The 16501-nt window shown below is 38.6% G+C and overlaps 1 protein-coding gene across 1 annotated transcript in view; it reads left to right on the top strand.

The window, feature by feature from the left end:
- cacna1ea (calcium channel, voltage-dependent, R type, alpha 1E subunit a) overlaps positions 1-16501 on the top strand; it is a 232909-nt gene that overhangs the window by 187029 nt on the left and 29379 nt on the right. Inside the window, 15 exon segments of the mRNA XM_030132402.1 lie at positions 118-213; positions 1194-1403; positions 1560-1672; positions 1820-1932; positions 2176-2307; positions 4710-4779; positions 4975-5092; positions 7136-7203; positions 7391-7482; positions 10202-10365; positions 10368-11103; positions 11881-12119; positions 12682-12793; positions 14368-14497; positions 14944-15003. Coding sequence (XP_029988262.1) covers positions 118-213; positions 1194-1403; positions 1560-1672; positions 1820-1932; positions 2176-2307; positions 4710-4779; positions 4975-5092; positions 7136-7203; positions 7391-7482; positions 10202-10365; positions 10368-11103; positions 11881-12119; positions 12682-12793; positions 14368-14497; positions 14944-15003 — 2453 coding nt within the window.

Genomic DNA, 16501 nt, shown 5'->3' with positions numbered 1-16501 from the left:
GAGTGACTTTGCCCAAAAGTTGGCCCTGTGTTTCCCTTTTCAGTCAGTCATAGTCTTGGTTTATATCACAAACACCTTGTTCTGGGACAGTTTTTGTTGAACCTGCTCTGTCTGCAGTGTTGAAGAGAGCCACCACCATCAAGAGGAGAGGGATGGATGTGGGCAATCGAGGCCAGCTGGGGGACGAACAATACAGTGACATTTCCTCTGTCGGTGAGTCCCCACAGCCTTAGAAATACATGTTTGTGGTCAATGTTGGAATGACATAATGCTAAATAAAGTCAGCTGCGTACCAGACCTTGATGCTTTTATGGCATCAACCAAATCACTTAGAAACTAGATAGATGTGAAAATTTTATTTTTGTTTGATACCAAATTCATGTAAATTCCATCAGCATCAGTGCATACAACACATAAACACTGCTTTTATACATTTTTATTATTCACATTAACAGATAACTTCAAGTCAGGGTAAGTACACTAAGTTATGTTTTATCTTTAAAAAAAAAAAAAATCTTGAAAAAATGATTGGAAACGGAACATAAAACTCAAGAGCTGAAAAAGACAAATTAAACCACAAAAATGCCATGATCTGAAAAATGTAACTAAAGATTTGTTTACTGTAATTATGTAATTTTCTTTTCATTAAATGAAAAATTTATGTCAGTATCTGTGTTGGTTGTAAGCATGCCTACTCAACATTGTAGTGAAAACTTCACCCTTGGAACAGATCTTGTGGGATGAGATGAGAGGAGAAAATAAAAAGAAGAATGGTCACTGCTTATATAAATAAAAATAGTCAGGGGAGTGTGAACAAACACACACAGGACACAGAAGAAAAAATGTAAATGGCCTCTGGATAAACTATTATTGCCTGTTGACAACAGAATCAGTTTAGAGCTGTTAATTCTAAATTTCAACCCCTGTCTTCTAATGATTCAGAAGTTTTATATAGTAGTTTTAGCTCATGTTATTGTTTCTCCTCTTGTAGTACCTTCAGACCATAACTATGAAGGTTAAAGCTATTATTTGTGAATAATAGCTCATGAACACATGTATATGCACAGTGTAAGTGTAAACATTCTCCAGGAAAGAGTCCTGAGCTCTGCTGCAGCCTTGTCAAAGCGCCAGTTGTCAGAGCGGGAACACAATGCTGGTTACAGTTTATTTGTGTCTTGCCTTAATTCTCCAAGGCATTCCCATGGCCAGAGCAAGCATCAGGAGTGCAAAGCGAGGTCCTGCAGCCTATTTCCGCCGTAAGGAGCGTCTCATGCGCATTTACATCCGCCGGATAGTGAAAACACAGACTTTCTACTGGACCGTGCTAAGTCTGGTGGCGCTCAACACGCTGTGTGTGGCCATCGTTCATCACAACCAGCCGCTCTGGCTCTCAAACTTCCTATGTGAGTTACAGCTCATTTCAGCTGCATTTGCTCAGTTCATCAAATGCCTTCTGTTGTCACGTGGTAATGGCTCAGACACATGTTACTTTACAAAATAACTGCAGTTTTCAACGTATGTTACAAAGTGTTAATATAAGCTTTTATTTATTAACACAGACTATGCAGAGTTCCTGTTCCTTGCTCTGTTCCTCACTGAGATGTTTCTGAAGATGTACAGTTTGGGACCACGTCTGTACTTTCACTCTTCCTTCAACTGCTTCGACTTCAGTGTCAGTATTCAGTCTCCATCTCTACATATTAATTTCATCTGTCCTTAGCTGACTTTTCTTTATCTTTATTTGTCTTTGTTGCCCTTTTACCCCTTTTCCACACTGACCCAAGTAAAGCTGAAATTGCCTGTGACTGTATCTCTGTAGGTCATCGTTGGCAGCATCTTTGAAGTGCTCTGGGGTTTCTTCAGACCTGGCACTTCCTTTGGTATCAGCGTCCTGCGTGCACTCCGTCTGCTGAGGATCTTCAAGATCACCAAGTTAGTCAGACTTCTCACTCTTCGCCATCTGTTAAGCTGTTACATCCCAATCACAAGAAGCCCTTCTATTTTCTCTGCTTTCAGTATTTGTAGTGATGTTTATTTAATGTTGGGCACATTGGTGGAATTTATTGTTTTCTAGGAATTAACTTTAATTTATACAAATGAACCAAAATAATAAAATAACTCCAACTAAAATTGTAATCTTATGACAGTTACATCTGATATTTTGTGATTGTTAAGGTACTGGGCATCTCTCAGAAACCTGGTTGTGTCTTTGATGAATTCCATGAAGTCCATCATCTCCCTCATCTTCCTCCTCTTCCTCTTCATCGTTGTATTTGCTCTGCTTGGCATGCAGCTCTTTGGTGGCAGGTAATAAAACAAGTACATCCTGTGTCTTACTAATGACTTTTATGGAAGAAAATGTAAAATTAATTGCTGTAAGGTTAATAACTAGGTCAATAAGTTAGTCATAAACTCTAGTCATTACTAAAACAATTTCCAAGCATCATTTCAGTCTCAGTCTGCTACCAGATTATTATTTTGTTTTGTACCTCAGCCACTGTGTTAAACCATTTGCTACTGCATTTCAATGCAATCGTAAGGTTTCAGTGTTTTATAACAGGCAAAAGAGAGCCTTATTACGCAGTGTGTACCATTTATTAATGATTACCAATGTTTAGATACTAAGTAATATGAGAGTAGAGCTTCCGTGTTTAGCTTAATATGTTAAAGTACTGTGGTACCTTGACTTATGAGTGCACCATCCTATGAATTTTCCCAGTTACGAGCTGTCACTCTGTCGATTTTTTGCTTTGAGATGTGGGCCAAAATCCCAGTTACGAGCGAGCTTCAGATACGCACTAGTTGTCGTAGCCAATAAAAAAAAAATGTTGGAGGACAGCTACTTGGTATCCTTCTGCCATATCCTCCATCTCTCTGTTCACCATGGCATCTTGAGGAGTACTGACGCTGTAACTGACATTATTTTTATACACCTGGAGGCTGCGGAGACTGTTTCATCCCTCTGCTGTGGCTCCCTGTAGCTTTGGAAAATTAATGAGTATTTATTTTAATTTATTTTATTTTAGTTCCTATGTTTTTTAAATGTAATTGTAAATTTTGACAATTATGACGATTTTTAGGTATTACAGGTATTATATCCTGCTCCACAACAAAATCCAGTCACTGTCCAGAGGGAGGTGCTGAAATGTTTTGCCGCGTGTCAGGAAGAGGTGAAAAAAGGTCGTCCAGAACACGTCAAATATGTCTACATACCTCAATACACATTGGAGATAAGTTCAATATAAATTACACATAGTTTCAAAGTATGTACTCATAGGTTTAGAAATATGTTTTGGATATGCCAGACATTATCTTGACGTGTTTGGTTTATGGGGCTGGAATAGATTAATGACATTTCAATTAATTTCAATGGGGAAAATTGATTTGGTATACGAGCAAAATGAGTTACAACCTTGGTCACGGAACAAATAAAATGTGTAAGTCAAGGTACCACTATATTACTAACACAAGTTAATAAAATACAGCACTGTTTCCAATGTGATCATGTGACCACCAAATCACATAAATCACCCTTTTAACTCTTGACATAAGAGCTACGCGTGTACTCTTTGTTGTTACAGAATCTATAGCAGTAGTAGTAAACTACAATAAGAACTGAACACGTATATATTTAACTAGCGCACTAACCACCAACATGCTCATCAATAATAGTTTCTTCCCAGTTTATCAAAGCTCCACTGTCATTTCTACTTCTATCATATCTATTATTTCTTATCAAAGCTCACTTATAGTCAGGGACTCACTCAGTCCAGCACACAATACAAAACTACTGGGGATTCAGACAGAAAAGTGGAAAAATGCTGAATGACCTTCCATAGAACCAGAGTTCAATGACATGTCTCTAGCAGACAGTGCAACTTTCATTCTCTTGTGTGATGCAGTTAATTTGATGAGAAATTACAATATGTTAATGGTAGATTATTAATGAGTATCAGATGAAGTTAAATGCTGCTGATGGAGGCAAAGGAAATGTAGAAACCACTGAAATATGTGGATCAAAAGTAATGTAAAAAGGAGCTCAGTATTTGGCAACTGTCACTGTTGTCAGATTTTTCTCTTCACCAAAATAATAGCCCAATTATAAACCATTTCTAAACCCTTATTGTAAAGTGGTTCCAAGCCTTGTAATGTTAATTGAGCATCACTGCATGTAAAGACATGTCTACACCAGTCACTTATACACATTTATTCAGTCCAGCAGAAAATACAGCTATTTTTTCTTGGTTCAGTCAACATTTACTCTGATTTAAGTAGACATTTAGAAACCTGAAAAGAACTCTAAAGCAGACTTCATGGTTGAATAGATTACACTTAATTGAAAAGATACATTTTGCAGAGGGAATAATGAGTCCTCAGGCCTGTTCAGCTGTTTTCTATTCTATATAGACTGTTTGTGCTGTAGGTTTAAGTGTCTGCCTTTGTCACATACAAAGCTATTGATGCTCAGTTTTCCCCTGAGTTGAAGGCTGTTTCCCTCAAGCTGTCACATCAATAAAAGCGGAGTGAGGTTTGCGATTTTTGCTTTGTGTATGAGCCGACCTCTGAAATGAAAAGCACATGAAAAAAATCTATCAGCCAGCCACTTACAGAGAAGGACCATTGATTTCTCTCTCACCAAAAAATAAAATATCTTCAATTTACCAAGCTCTGGTTTTTAAGCATAACGTGTGTCATATTTTTTTCCTCAGGTTCATCTTTGAAGACTATACCCCCACAAACTTTGACACCTTTCCTGCAGCCATCATGACAGTCTTTCAGGTCTGCAAATCAACCTGCTCTGTTATTTCACTCACACACACACAAGTAAAGTCTCACAGAGCAGATAGAAATATACAGGATTTTGAGTCCAGTTCCACAGTGACAAATTCTTTATTTATCCTGTGCATAAACACCAACAGCGATTCTCAGTGTGGTGAATAAAAATTTGTGCATGTTTGTATATTGTTTCTTCAGATCCTTACAGGCGAGGACTGGAATGAGGTGATGTACAACGGTATTCGCTCTCAAGGAGGTGTCAAGTCTGGCATGTGGTCCTCGATTTACTTTATAGTGCTCACACTTTTTGGAAACTGTATCCTTCTAATTGCCACCTTACCTCAGTAGCAAAACACTGAATTGAATTATATCAAACAAGACTACTTGAGATATCATGTCACAATTTTGTGAGTAAGTTTTCATTGCAGTATGGGTTTTATCTGTCACATTTATGTTTATTATTTAATACATACAGGGCCAGATCTACTAAGATCCCAATTTGCGTGTACTAATTTGTGTGTGCAATCTAGAATTTTGTAAGTGGGGCTGAGCCGCGGTTTGCGGGTAATTTACTAAGATTGCTTGTGCAAATGACAACAGGTGCATACGCCTCAATTTTTTTTTCTCACATCGTTCCAAAAAGGTTCATGCAGGGGTGAAAAATGCATTCTCTGCATCTTGTTTCATCATTACGATGTCTCCTTCTTGAGACAATAACCACAATAAATAAACCAACAATAAATAATAAGCACCTTTGAAAGATGCAACCCTTAGTGCGCACTGTTAGTAAATCAGTTTGTGAATTTTTTTGCATGTGCAATGAGTTTGCGCACATTTTTATACACACAAACCTTTAGTAGATCCAGACCACAGTATCTTAAACTTTGGGATTGATTTGATTTTATAATGAATTAATCTTGAATCATTTGGCTTTGATTAGGATTTTTATAGCCCAGCTGACAGCCCCACCAACTAACAAATTGTCCAGAAAACATGTGATAAACATAGATGGCATAAAAATAGATATAAGGTGTTTTGTGGGCTTGCATACCAAAGCCTGTTACTATCTGTCTTGTTTTTGGAGACATGTGCCCATATTTGTTACCGAAGCTGAGAAAGGCATGAAATTTGCTAATTCTAATTTACTGAAAATGCCACTCGATAGACCTTAACACATACAGTTCTGTTTGATAAAAGTAACATCAACGTCATGTTGATCTTATCAGGAGGTTGGCAGAGAGAACATATAATCCAATACAAATGAAGATTAGCTAATGAAGCTAAATTACTCAGGGTGGGTATTGTAATACAGTTTATGACATAATGCTAACAATCTTGATAATCTAACTTCTTAAGACACAATTATGACAGATCTGTTTGTCAGGGAAGAAAAGAAAAAGTAGATTTTCTTCTGTAAACTGGAGACACTCACCTGTCACTAAAGCATCCATGCCTTTAATTATGCTTAATTTTAAGTCCTAGTTTGACTTACAGTGCTGAGTTCTAAAGATTTTTACCGTTTGTACAGTTGTCATGAATAAGTAATTCAGTTGTGACTGAAACAGTTTTTGTACCAGGCATGTTTATTTCTTTTTTCTTTTTATTGTTTATTTCTGCTGCCAACCTGGACAAGTTAATATGGGGCTGTGTATAGACTGAGTAGTTCTTCAAGCCTCAAGTGGTCATTTTATAAAAACTGCAGGTTTTTGGCACTTGGTAACACTTGCCTGTTCAGCACCCAAGGTTGATGTTTGGCCAGAAAGTATACAAAGCATGTTTTCTTCATTACATTTACAGTTCTGTTAAATTTAACTCTACTATCTGTTCATCTTTCACTCTAGGATTATTCCACCCAGTCTTCTTCTCTTGGCTTAGCTTTGCAAGCATTTTACTTTGAATAACCAGCAAAACTTTACTCTGAATGTGTTTCAGAGATTTCTGATGTGTAGTGTTTTACGCAGTATCGTCATCCAATGTTCAAAACTGGTCGACTGGAGGCTTCCTTTGTGGAGGTGTTGTGTATGTTCTCCCACAGTCCAAAGGCATGGCTTTTAATAGGCATCAGCCTTGTGGTAAACTGGTGTCCAGTCCAGGGTAAACCCCAGTGTCATTCAATACTAACTGGGATATGCTCCAGACCCTCCAGAGGATGAATGTTTTTTGATCACGCAGATGATCTGAGCTGCAGAGTTGCAGTCTCGACTGTTGAATCTCAGTGGGTCAGTCTGCAAAAGTGAATAATTGTTAAACATTGCTCCAACAGTATTAACAGTAATTATAAAATTAACTATTGCTATAAAACTTTGCTTAATGGACCTTAAACAATAACATACTTTGACCTTAACTCACCTGTCACTAGACACTCTACTGAATGTCTTTTTGGCCATTGCTGTGGATAACCTGGCCAATGCACAAGAACTTACTAAGGTAATAAAAAAAAGCTGTTATTATGAATGAACAAACCTGGCCCTATGTGGTTTTATTCTAGTGAGAGCCTCTCTCTTAATGCTGAATAGTTATCTGCGCTGCTCCTTCTTTTGCTTTAAGTCTGTTAAATTATTAACTGGTGCTAAAGTTGTTCAGGGATCTTTTGGCTCTTTTGTCTTTTGATTAGGATGAAGAGGAAGCAGAAGCAGCGTTCAACCAGAAACACGCTCTTCAGAAAGCCAAGGAAGTTGGACCGTTGTCCTCCTTCATGTCTTCAGAGTAAGTGTTGTACACAGATGCCTGACCTCCTCATCTCCAGGCTGTCTCTGGCTCCTTCTTTCACCCTGGGAAGTATCTAAAAACAAAAAAAAGTAAGGACTTTGTTGGTGATTGCTGTTGAAAGCCTCCAGTGAAAATCATTTAGTGCATTAGGGTTAGTAACGAAACCTCAGCATGCAGAACAGTTATAAGTGCCTCACTGTCATTAGGACCACGGTGTGAGGTATTTAAATGCAGATGTAGAACTTAGTATCACAGGTGGATTGTTGAGAGAATGAGTACTGGGGAATGTCCCATTAATGAGGTAAAACCTCTGCCTGTTTCAGAGGCCCAGCATCTATGAAATCTGTCTCCATGGTCACTGGTTCCAATACAGGGTGGGTCCGGTTGGGTGGGGGTGGGATTTGGAGGGGTTTCATATTGTTGTCTTGGAGACAGAGTTAATTTTGTGAGCAAATTTACATTGTAGGAATGGATTGGATTACAAAACAGTTTTTTCAGGTTTTTAAACAGGTTTTTTTTTTTTTTTCTTTTTTTTTCAGACTTTTGCTCTCAGACTTCCAAAATGTAATTCATAAAATAATGTGACCTTGTTTTCTTCAATGTTCAGGTTTCCAGCTTGCAGAATAGATAGGTTTTTTTTTTTCTCAGGAATTGATTACACAGTGTGTGGTTGTAGGTCTTGGAAGTGCATGTGCATGCACAAGGGTGAAAACTGCTGGCTCTGTTTGCACGCTATCAACAAAAGACCAGTTTGTTGCATGGGCACGTGGAAGATTTTACAGAATACTACCTCTTAACATGGCATTGTCTACTTCCTCTTTTCTTTTCTGTCTTTTCTTTATTCATTTTTAAGCGACAGTGTAATTTCTCTGTTAAATTGAGTCTACAGAAATGAAATTAGAACAATGCAGACAGAATGGATGGAAACCAATAGATCTGTATTAGTTTGAGTTGAGCCATCTTGGGGTTGAGCCCTTGTCAGAGCTCATAGAGAAGACTGGAATACCATGGGTCATGGGTGCCAGCATCTGTATTGTGAGAGGACACTGTGAACTTTAAGGTTTTTCTGGTCGCGTCTTTGCCGTTAGCTTTAAAGCCCCTGACGGTACCTGCCCCAACTGACCCTGAAGGAAGCTGCATGACAGAATGTGCTCGATAAAGTACATGGTGCTGCATGTTGGAGGTTCATACCGATTCCACTTTGGGAATGCATGTGGGTCTGTGTGATCAAGGGAAGAAAAACCAATAGCACAGACACTGACTGGGAATGCTTTTCATATACAGTTGACAGGGCAGGAATATTTGGAAAGTATTTTCAGTGTGTGAACAGTTTTTCTTCCGTTGTATAGTCTGTTGAGTGTCCAAATATATTCAGGAGGTATTTTGAACATGCCAATGTCCTCATTTATCTGCACTAGCATGACCTGAAGTATGCTAATGTGTCAGTGCTCAGAGGTGATGGTGTTCAGAGCTGCATCCCAAAGGGTATCTGAAAATGTACTTTTGTCTTTTTTTGCTGATGGAGCTCATCTCTGTGTTTTTCCTATTTGTACCATAATGTATTGTAGCTAAAACTGTCCAACATCTCAATCGACTAAATATGTCTTCTATCAATGTTGCGCTTTAATGTTTATGAATGTTGTTTGATTGTTCTAATACTGCTACCATCTTGTTTGTCAATGTTCCGCTTGGCTCCAGTGGAGACACACACCAAAGCGTTATGAGCCCAGCCAAGATTTAACCTCCAAATTATATAGACACATACATACAAGTGGAAATTGGATTTAACAGTTCAGCATTAAAAATTCATTTATACATGTATTCTCCTAAAGAGCAGTTGTACCCGTAAGCAGTGGAAAACTAATTGACAACAGCTGGTTAATGTCAGCATTCAAAGCCGTTCCCATAATATTCATCTTTGTGTAAATTCTAGTTTATAATCTCAGAGGGTCGCTTGCTGTGTGTCTCCTGGCCTGTTTTGTCTCTGCTCCAAAAAGCACTAATGTCTTGTTTTCAACCAATCGCTCATTGATAACACGGACCACACAAGAGTCCACGCTCCAGTAAGTAACACTGTATGTTCAGCTCTCTGAATATCTCACTTAACGCCTGCCTGATTTTCTTAAATTGGGTAAATGTCCTCGGCTCATCCTGCATAATATTCTGCTCATGCTCTGTCCTGTATCTCCAAACTCTTCAGCCTTATTTGATTCCACATCTGTATATTTCTTCCACTGATTTCATTCTGCGTTTTTGCTTTTTTTTTTTTTTTTTTTTTTTTTTTTTTTTTTTGCCCCCACTACAATCCGTTGCTTGATTAATTTATCACCTAACATCTCCATTGATCCAGTAAATTGCTTCATGTTGAAATTAAATTGCTCCATGTTGTTGATAAATCACCAGAGCATCAAAACGAAGCACTTGCCATGTACTGGAGTATTCATTTTTCAGTACAAATGTTTTCATTGTTAATTTGCATTCACAGTGCAGGAAAGTAACCTGGCAAATCCACTTTAGATCAAACTAAAACATAGCACACCATGCCAAATAATATTTTAAACCTGGATCAATAAATGTGACGGCTGAAATCTATGTCTCCACTCAATTACCTTATGTTAAAGTTTCTCTATTTAATATAACAATAATTACATAATGAATAATCTTTTTCTGTCTTCTGTGTTCTTTTTACATGTCTTTTCTTTCTTTCTCTTTTCAGGGGAAGCCGGCGGAGGCGGCCCTACCTGTACAGAAAAAGAGCCATCCACCGCAGTCGGCCCACCTACTCACGCTCCCTGGAGGAGGCCCAGGGCAGCCTCAGGGAGGGCCGCCCACCCCCCCCACTCAACCCTTCTAACTCTTTCATGTCCAGGAGAGAGAGAAGAAAAGGATGACCATGTCGGTGTGGGAGCAGAGGACCAGCCAACTGCGGAGACACCGCCAGATGTCCAGCCGAGAGATCCTGTTCAGCAGCCCCAGCGAGGAGAAGGACGGGCCCCCGGGTGCCACTCAGGCCCAGCTCGGACGTCCACTGTCCCTGCACCGCAAAGCCATGACACAACACACCCCCTCCAGCAGCCTCAAACGCCTTACAGACCCTCTGGCTTCCCCTGCAAAGAACCTGGCTTCAGGGTCATCCGTGTCTGAGGACATGCCTCTGAATGCAGCACTGTCTGGGGACATCCCTGAACCCCCCACAGACCCCATGAACGTGACCCTTCCGGATGTCGCTGTCTCTATGAGTATACCAGAGCCTCCTCCATCAGAGCCCACCTCAGAGGGTGGGAAACTTGCCGTTCATGTGAGCCACAGCACCAGCAGTGAGCGGCGGAGCCCCAGGCTGAACGGAGAACGTCAGCACAAGGCAGTAAAGAAGTTCAGACCGCCAGAAACCAGTGACAGCCTGACTCCTGACATGGGTGGGCATGTTGGGTTTAGGGGCAGGAGGCATCACTGTGACCTTCAGAAGGGGCCCAGAAGTCGGGGGTCTTCACCCACAAATGGAAGCAAGTTGACAAGTCGCTCCAATAGCTGGGAGAGAAAGAAAAATCAAGGAGACGCGAAGGAGAAGGAAGAGAAGACAGAAAAGAATGAAGAAGAGTTTCAACCTGAGGAGGAGAGGTAAGATGTCATGTCAGTCCCTACTGTTGTTTCAAATAAGATATACTTTTTGGCACAGTTTTTACCTTTTGTTTGACAAGTCAAGAAAACCCAAGAAATGCTAGAATCAATCCCAAGACTGTGCCACTCTGTGTCATTATTACTAAAGGTCAAGTAAGCCTAGCCCTCCCTTGCCTCCTCCTTCAGAGGCTCTGCCCCTTGTCAAAGTCAGCTGATTTTAATGAAGCCCTATTAATAATACGTCATTGGGGTTTTTTTTTCTTTCTTTTCTTTCAAAATTCTCAGATATCTTTAAAACACTTTAATATGATGCCAGTAGGACTTCCATTTGTATAGAGGACATCTGTGGAGTAGGCAGTCCTTCACCTGTCCCGGGAAGCATTCCTGCTCAGACTGCTAAAACAATGTGGTCATATGCATCCCACAACACCTCTCAATGAGTCTTGGCATTCAGGATCTGAATACATCCTCAGTGTATCCAGACTGTGTCAATACATCTTGCATTAGAGTCATCTGCCTATGATTGGATCAGGCTGCACATGAATGCGTATTAATCTAAAAAAAAAAAAAAAAAAACAGAGCTTAAGACAGGGAAACAGAATCCAGCAAGGAGGAAGGACTAGTCAGGGGTAGAAAACACAAAATGGCAGGAGGTAAACAGATAAAGAATTATATGAAATGAAGTAAAACATAACGTAGAAAGCAGTGCAAATGATAGCAATACAAAGTGTCCAGTAATCCAGTATATCTCTGTCTGTCTGCTCTCTATATCTACAGGCAAGATGAGCAGAAAGAGGAAAAGGACTATGATCCAGCAGACGACCAGATCACTGGTGTCCAATGTCCTCAGACTCAGGAGGAGCCTCCTCAGCATACAGATTCACCTCCACCTGCAAACACAGATATAAAAAACGACAAGGAGATGGTACAGAGTCAGGACAAACCTCAGCTGAGCTCCAGTGTGATTATCGAGGTGCCCAATGTGCAGTCATCCATGGAGATGTCCACTATCACAGGTAGACAGATGTCAGACTGTTATAACTTCCACTTCATTTATTTGGCAGTTTTCATTTGATTCAAGCAGGTGGCGCTACAATATGATCCACAAGTGGTTGTCATTGTTATCCTTTCCTGCAGCTCATTGGATGAATGCACCATGCTGGAAAAGCACAAGAGTGATTCTGAAAAATTTATCTGAAACTATTGAGCAAAATTAGTTTCTGAATACATTTACAATGAGAAATGGGCCCTGTGCGTGCAGAGTCATGCTTCATTTCTTATCTATTAGACCTAGTTTCAAGTGTTGCCTCCAGAGTCGAGGCATTTCAGAAGGCAGTGAGTCATGTCCTCATCTAAGCTGATCCCCATAGTTCACTGATTTGGCTGAACACTGTTGGGCCTGCTTTATTCTCAGTGGATACTTTGCAGAACAAAATCCCCCTCTGAAATCTGAGGTTGCAGGATTTTGTCTGGTTTTGCCCGACCATCTGTCATCATTTATATCTACTCAATCCATGTGTCTCATCCGGTTCTACTCTTCTCCATACCTAATCATCTCACCTCCCTGACCTTCTGCAGTCAACAACAAAGACTCCGAAGCCTGTAAGTCTGAGAAGGACGAGGCAGAGGAGACCAAGCCTGTCAACACTGTAACACCAGACAGCATGTTCATCTTCAAACCTGACAACCCGTAAGTCACCACCAGTCATGACAAGCTGTTGTGCTGTTTTCAGACTCAGAATCAGAATACTTTATTAATCCCAAACACTCTATTAAACACAATTTTAATGGTAAATTGTACAATATGTACCAGACAAATATTATCAATATGATAATTAAAGAAATGTACATAAATAAAGATGTGTACAATTTTTCATCTCTGCTTATTTAATATAGTCTTATTTAATACAGTCTGAAGGTGTTTTCACCACTGAGAATGTTTAAAGTAGTGTTTCCTAAATGTAGCATTTAGGAATGTATGTATTGATGCATGTATTTAACATTTGAACATGCATCAATGAAATCAAATCATATATACATTTTATTTGAATATAACATAGAATGCAACAGTTCCATGTAAAGCATATGTGTCTGTTGTCCTTATTTATTTGTTGTGGGAGTTCCCCATGGGAGCAAAGGTATTTTGAAGATAAAAACTTCCAGTCTCTGGGTGCTATACACACCGCAGTCTTGGGATCTTCAATGGGAGACCAGAAGCTGCGAATGGTCTAATGTATAACCTAGTTATATACAACCCCAAGTGAAACATATCATTTGACTCACATCCAGTGTGCACATTCTGAAAGGAGACTGAAGTAGACGAGATATAGGACGGAGTACAAGGCATAGTGTGCTGACGCTACTCATCATGACCGGACCACTGACCCCTAACCTCAGATCTAAGTAGTGGCAACTGATGTGAAACAAGTCTAAGGGGATATAAGAGAAATGAACACATCTCTACATATTTCTGTGCTACATTAACTGCTACAAAAGTGTGACCTTTAAAGATCACATTAGACAATTTTAGATCTATCTATCTATCTATCTATCTATCTATCTGTCTGTCTGTCTGTCTGTCTGTCTGTCTGTCTGTCTGTCTGTCTGTCTGTCTTCTGAAAATGTATTTAAATTTTTGACTGAAGTGAACTGATTGGATTTTTATTTTATTTTTTATTTTTTTGTAAACAGCACAAATTTACCCACTGTTGTGATTGATGACTTCCTTGATGCCAATGTGATGTTATGTTGTCAGTTATTTCAGATTTAATGATTCCAGATCTGGGATTGGAATTCTTCTGTCTACTAGTTCAGACCATATACAATCATTTTCAGATCAATCAAACCATTTTATATGAATATATTTTTAAAAATACATTTATAATACAAATACAATTAGTACAGTACTGTCATCCAGCCATTACTGCAAAATAAACTCCTTGAGAGTGGTTGAAGGTCCTGCATCATCCTGACAGGTTTCATTTGGTATAATATTATCCCTTATATTATAAACCTACTTGTATAAATCTTAATACATCCAGAGAATATTATCTATGTGATGTTAATATATCACTTTACACCAACATATAACCTAACTCTCTTCATATTTAGGTTGTATATTACATTATGTTTTTCTTTTTTGGTAACCTCTAATTTCTGATAATGCCTTTACATTAAATCCTGGGTAACATTACAGTCTTCTTCAGTGGAGATGTACGGTGTGATCTCTTACTAATTCTTACTCTGCCATCTGCTCTGGCTCAGAGTGCGTCGTGCATGTCACTATGTGGTGAACCTCAGGTACTTTGAAATGTGCATCCTGCTGGTCATAGCTGCAAGTAGTATTGCACTGGCAGCTGAGGACCCCGTGGCCACATCCTCCGACTGGAATAAGGTTTGTATGTGTGTTATATGTCTGCGGTAAGAACAACAATAACATTCATGAGTTAAGAATATTACTTCTATTTCACTGATTAGAATATGGCTCACCTACGTAACACTTTATGTAGGCAGCTAAAAAAAGCACTAAACGCCTAAATAGTCCAAACATTCCCCTAAATTGTTTAGTAAAAAGCCTCTAATATGACTTAATGGAAACTGGTGTGTTGATGAATGAGGCCAATGGAGCTGGAGACTGAGCCCGGTTGTTTATGGGACAAAAGAGGCTAATTTTCCTTTGTGGTACTATTAAAATCTGAGATGACTCCTTCATTCACAAACAAATTAGTCCTAAATATCACAAAAAGAACACAATGAGAAGCCATAAAAGGCTTTTTAAATTGATGAGCCCATTTTCATTTTCTGTGATTAATCCTCTTTGTGTCTGATCTGACTTCACAGGTCCTACGGTATTTTGATTATGTGTTCACTGGAGTTTTCACATTTGAAATGATTATAAAGGTGAGTAACAGTCTAACAGTAGACACTAAGTAGGGCTGGATGATAGGCCAAACATGTCATCTTCATCAAAAATTACAAGATAATTACAATGATAATTGTCAAATCATTTCTTTCCAATTTAAAGGATGAATTTTGGATGACGTTTGGTCCTAAGTAAAAGTAGAAGAAAGTGGATGCTTATTCATGCTTTTCCTATGGTCTGAAAATGACAAACACTTATTAAACAGGAGAAAATTTCATAAATGTAGAATTAGAACATTTAAAGACCCCATATAATGAAAACACAAATGTAAAATGCTAATTCTCTAGTACCCCCACCACAAGATGGCTATCAGACAAACCAAGCCAATTAGAAAACCCATATATTGTGGTATATTAAGGAAGAGTGAACAATATTTAAGGTCACATTTGTTTGCCCCAACCCTTTTTAGTTAATAACAAGAGAGCAATGACAGTGTTGGGAAACCTAGAGAAGTGAGTTATTCCTGCTTCTGTGAATCAAAGCCACCTCATAATGCTCAAATGAGATAAATTTCACAGACCAGTAAATGGATTAAATTTTGGTGATTTATTTAAACTTTTCTCATGTCTTTTTGGATGTCTGTATTACAGCTGATGATTTTGTTGTGTGTTCTGTTCACCTGTTTGCTTTGTGCTAATTTTAACAAATACGAAACAAATAGTTTTGTTCACACTGATTTTTGAGACCAAAGACACTGTTGATGTTTTATTTAGCACTTATTTTCAGCCCCAGCATGCAGGTTAATGGCTAACACTAAAGAGCTGCTCAGTGCAGAGCTGGATGAGGTGCATAAACTGTGAATATAGCTGTACGTGTTTGCATCTCTATGGATTTGTCATGTGTTTACAGCAGCTTAATGTCATAATCTGGTTTTAGGTGCTATACAAGCGATATTTAGCCAGTTAGAGCATTTGTAAGTGAAAGGCGATGGTGATGACACAGAAAGGTGCTTGAAAATTTGAAACAAAAACAAATCTACAATTCTTTTGTTAAAACTTTTAAAGAAGTCTTTAATATACACAAATAACTGGTAAAATAAATAAATAAAATAAAAAACTGGTATAGACAGAGACGTGTTAAGATATGTCACTCTTGAAACAACTATATTCACTTCAAATGTACATTGTTCAGCATCAGTGTAAGTCAGCGTCAATGTCAGTGTAAACTTAAGAATACCCATATTTTGTTTTAGCTGACCAAGTAAAATATACATAAAGCTTAAATAAAACGCAAGAAAAAAATGTATATAATTATCATTATTAGGAATGGAATCGTTAAAAATTTAACGATTCCGATTCCATTATCGATTTTGCTTATTGAACTGATTCCTTATCGATTCTCATTGGATGAGGGAATAAAAGAGTACAAACGGGTGTGTTTGCATTAACTGACTTGTATATTTCCATCTGCGCAGAAAATACAACATATACAGTATGTACAAATAATAATAATAACAGATGAAGCGGTTCGGGTGGG

This window comes from Sphaeramia orbicularis, chromosome 4 (assembly GCF_902148855.1).
Source record: "Sphaeramia orbicularis chromosome 4, fSphaOr1.1, whole genome shotgun sequence".
Taxonomy (NCBI): domain Eukaryota; kingdom Metazoa; phylum Chordata; class Actinopteri; order Kurtiformes; family Apogonidae; genus Sphaeramia; species Sphaeramia orbicularis.
This window is presented reverse-complemented; position numbering and strand designations above follow the sequence as displayed.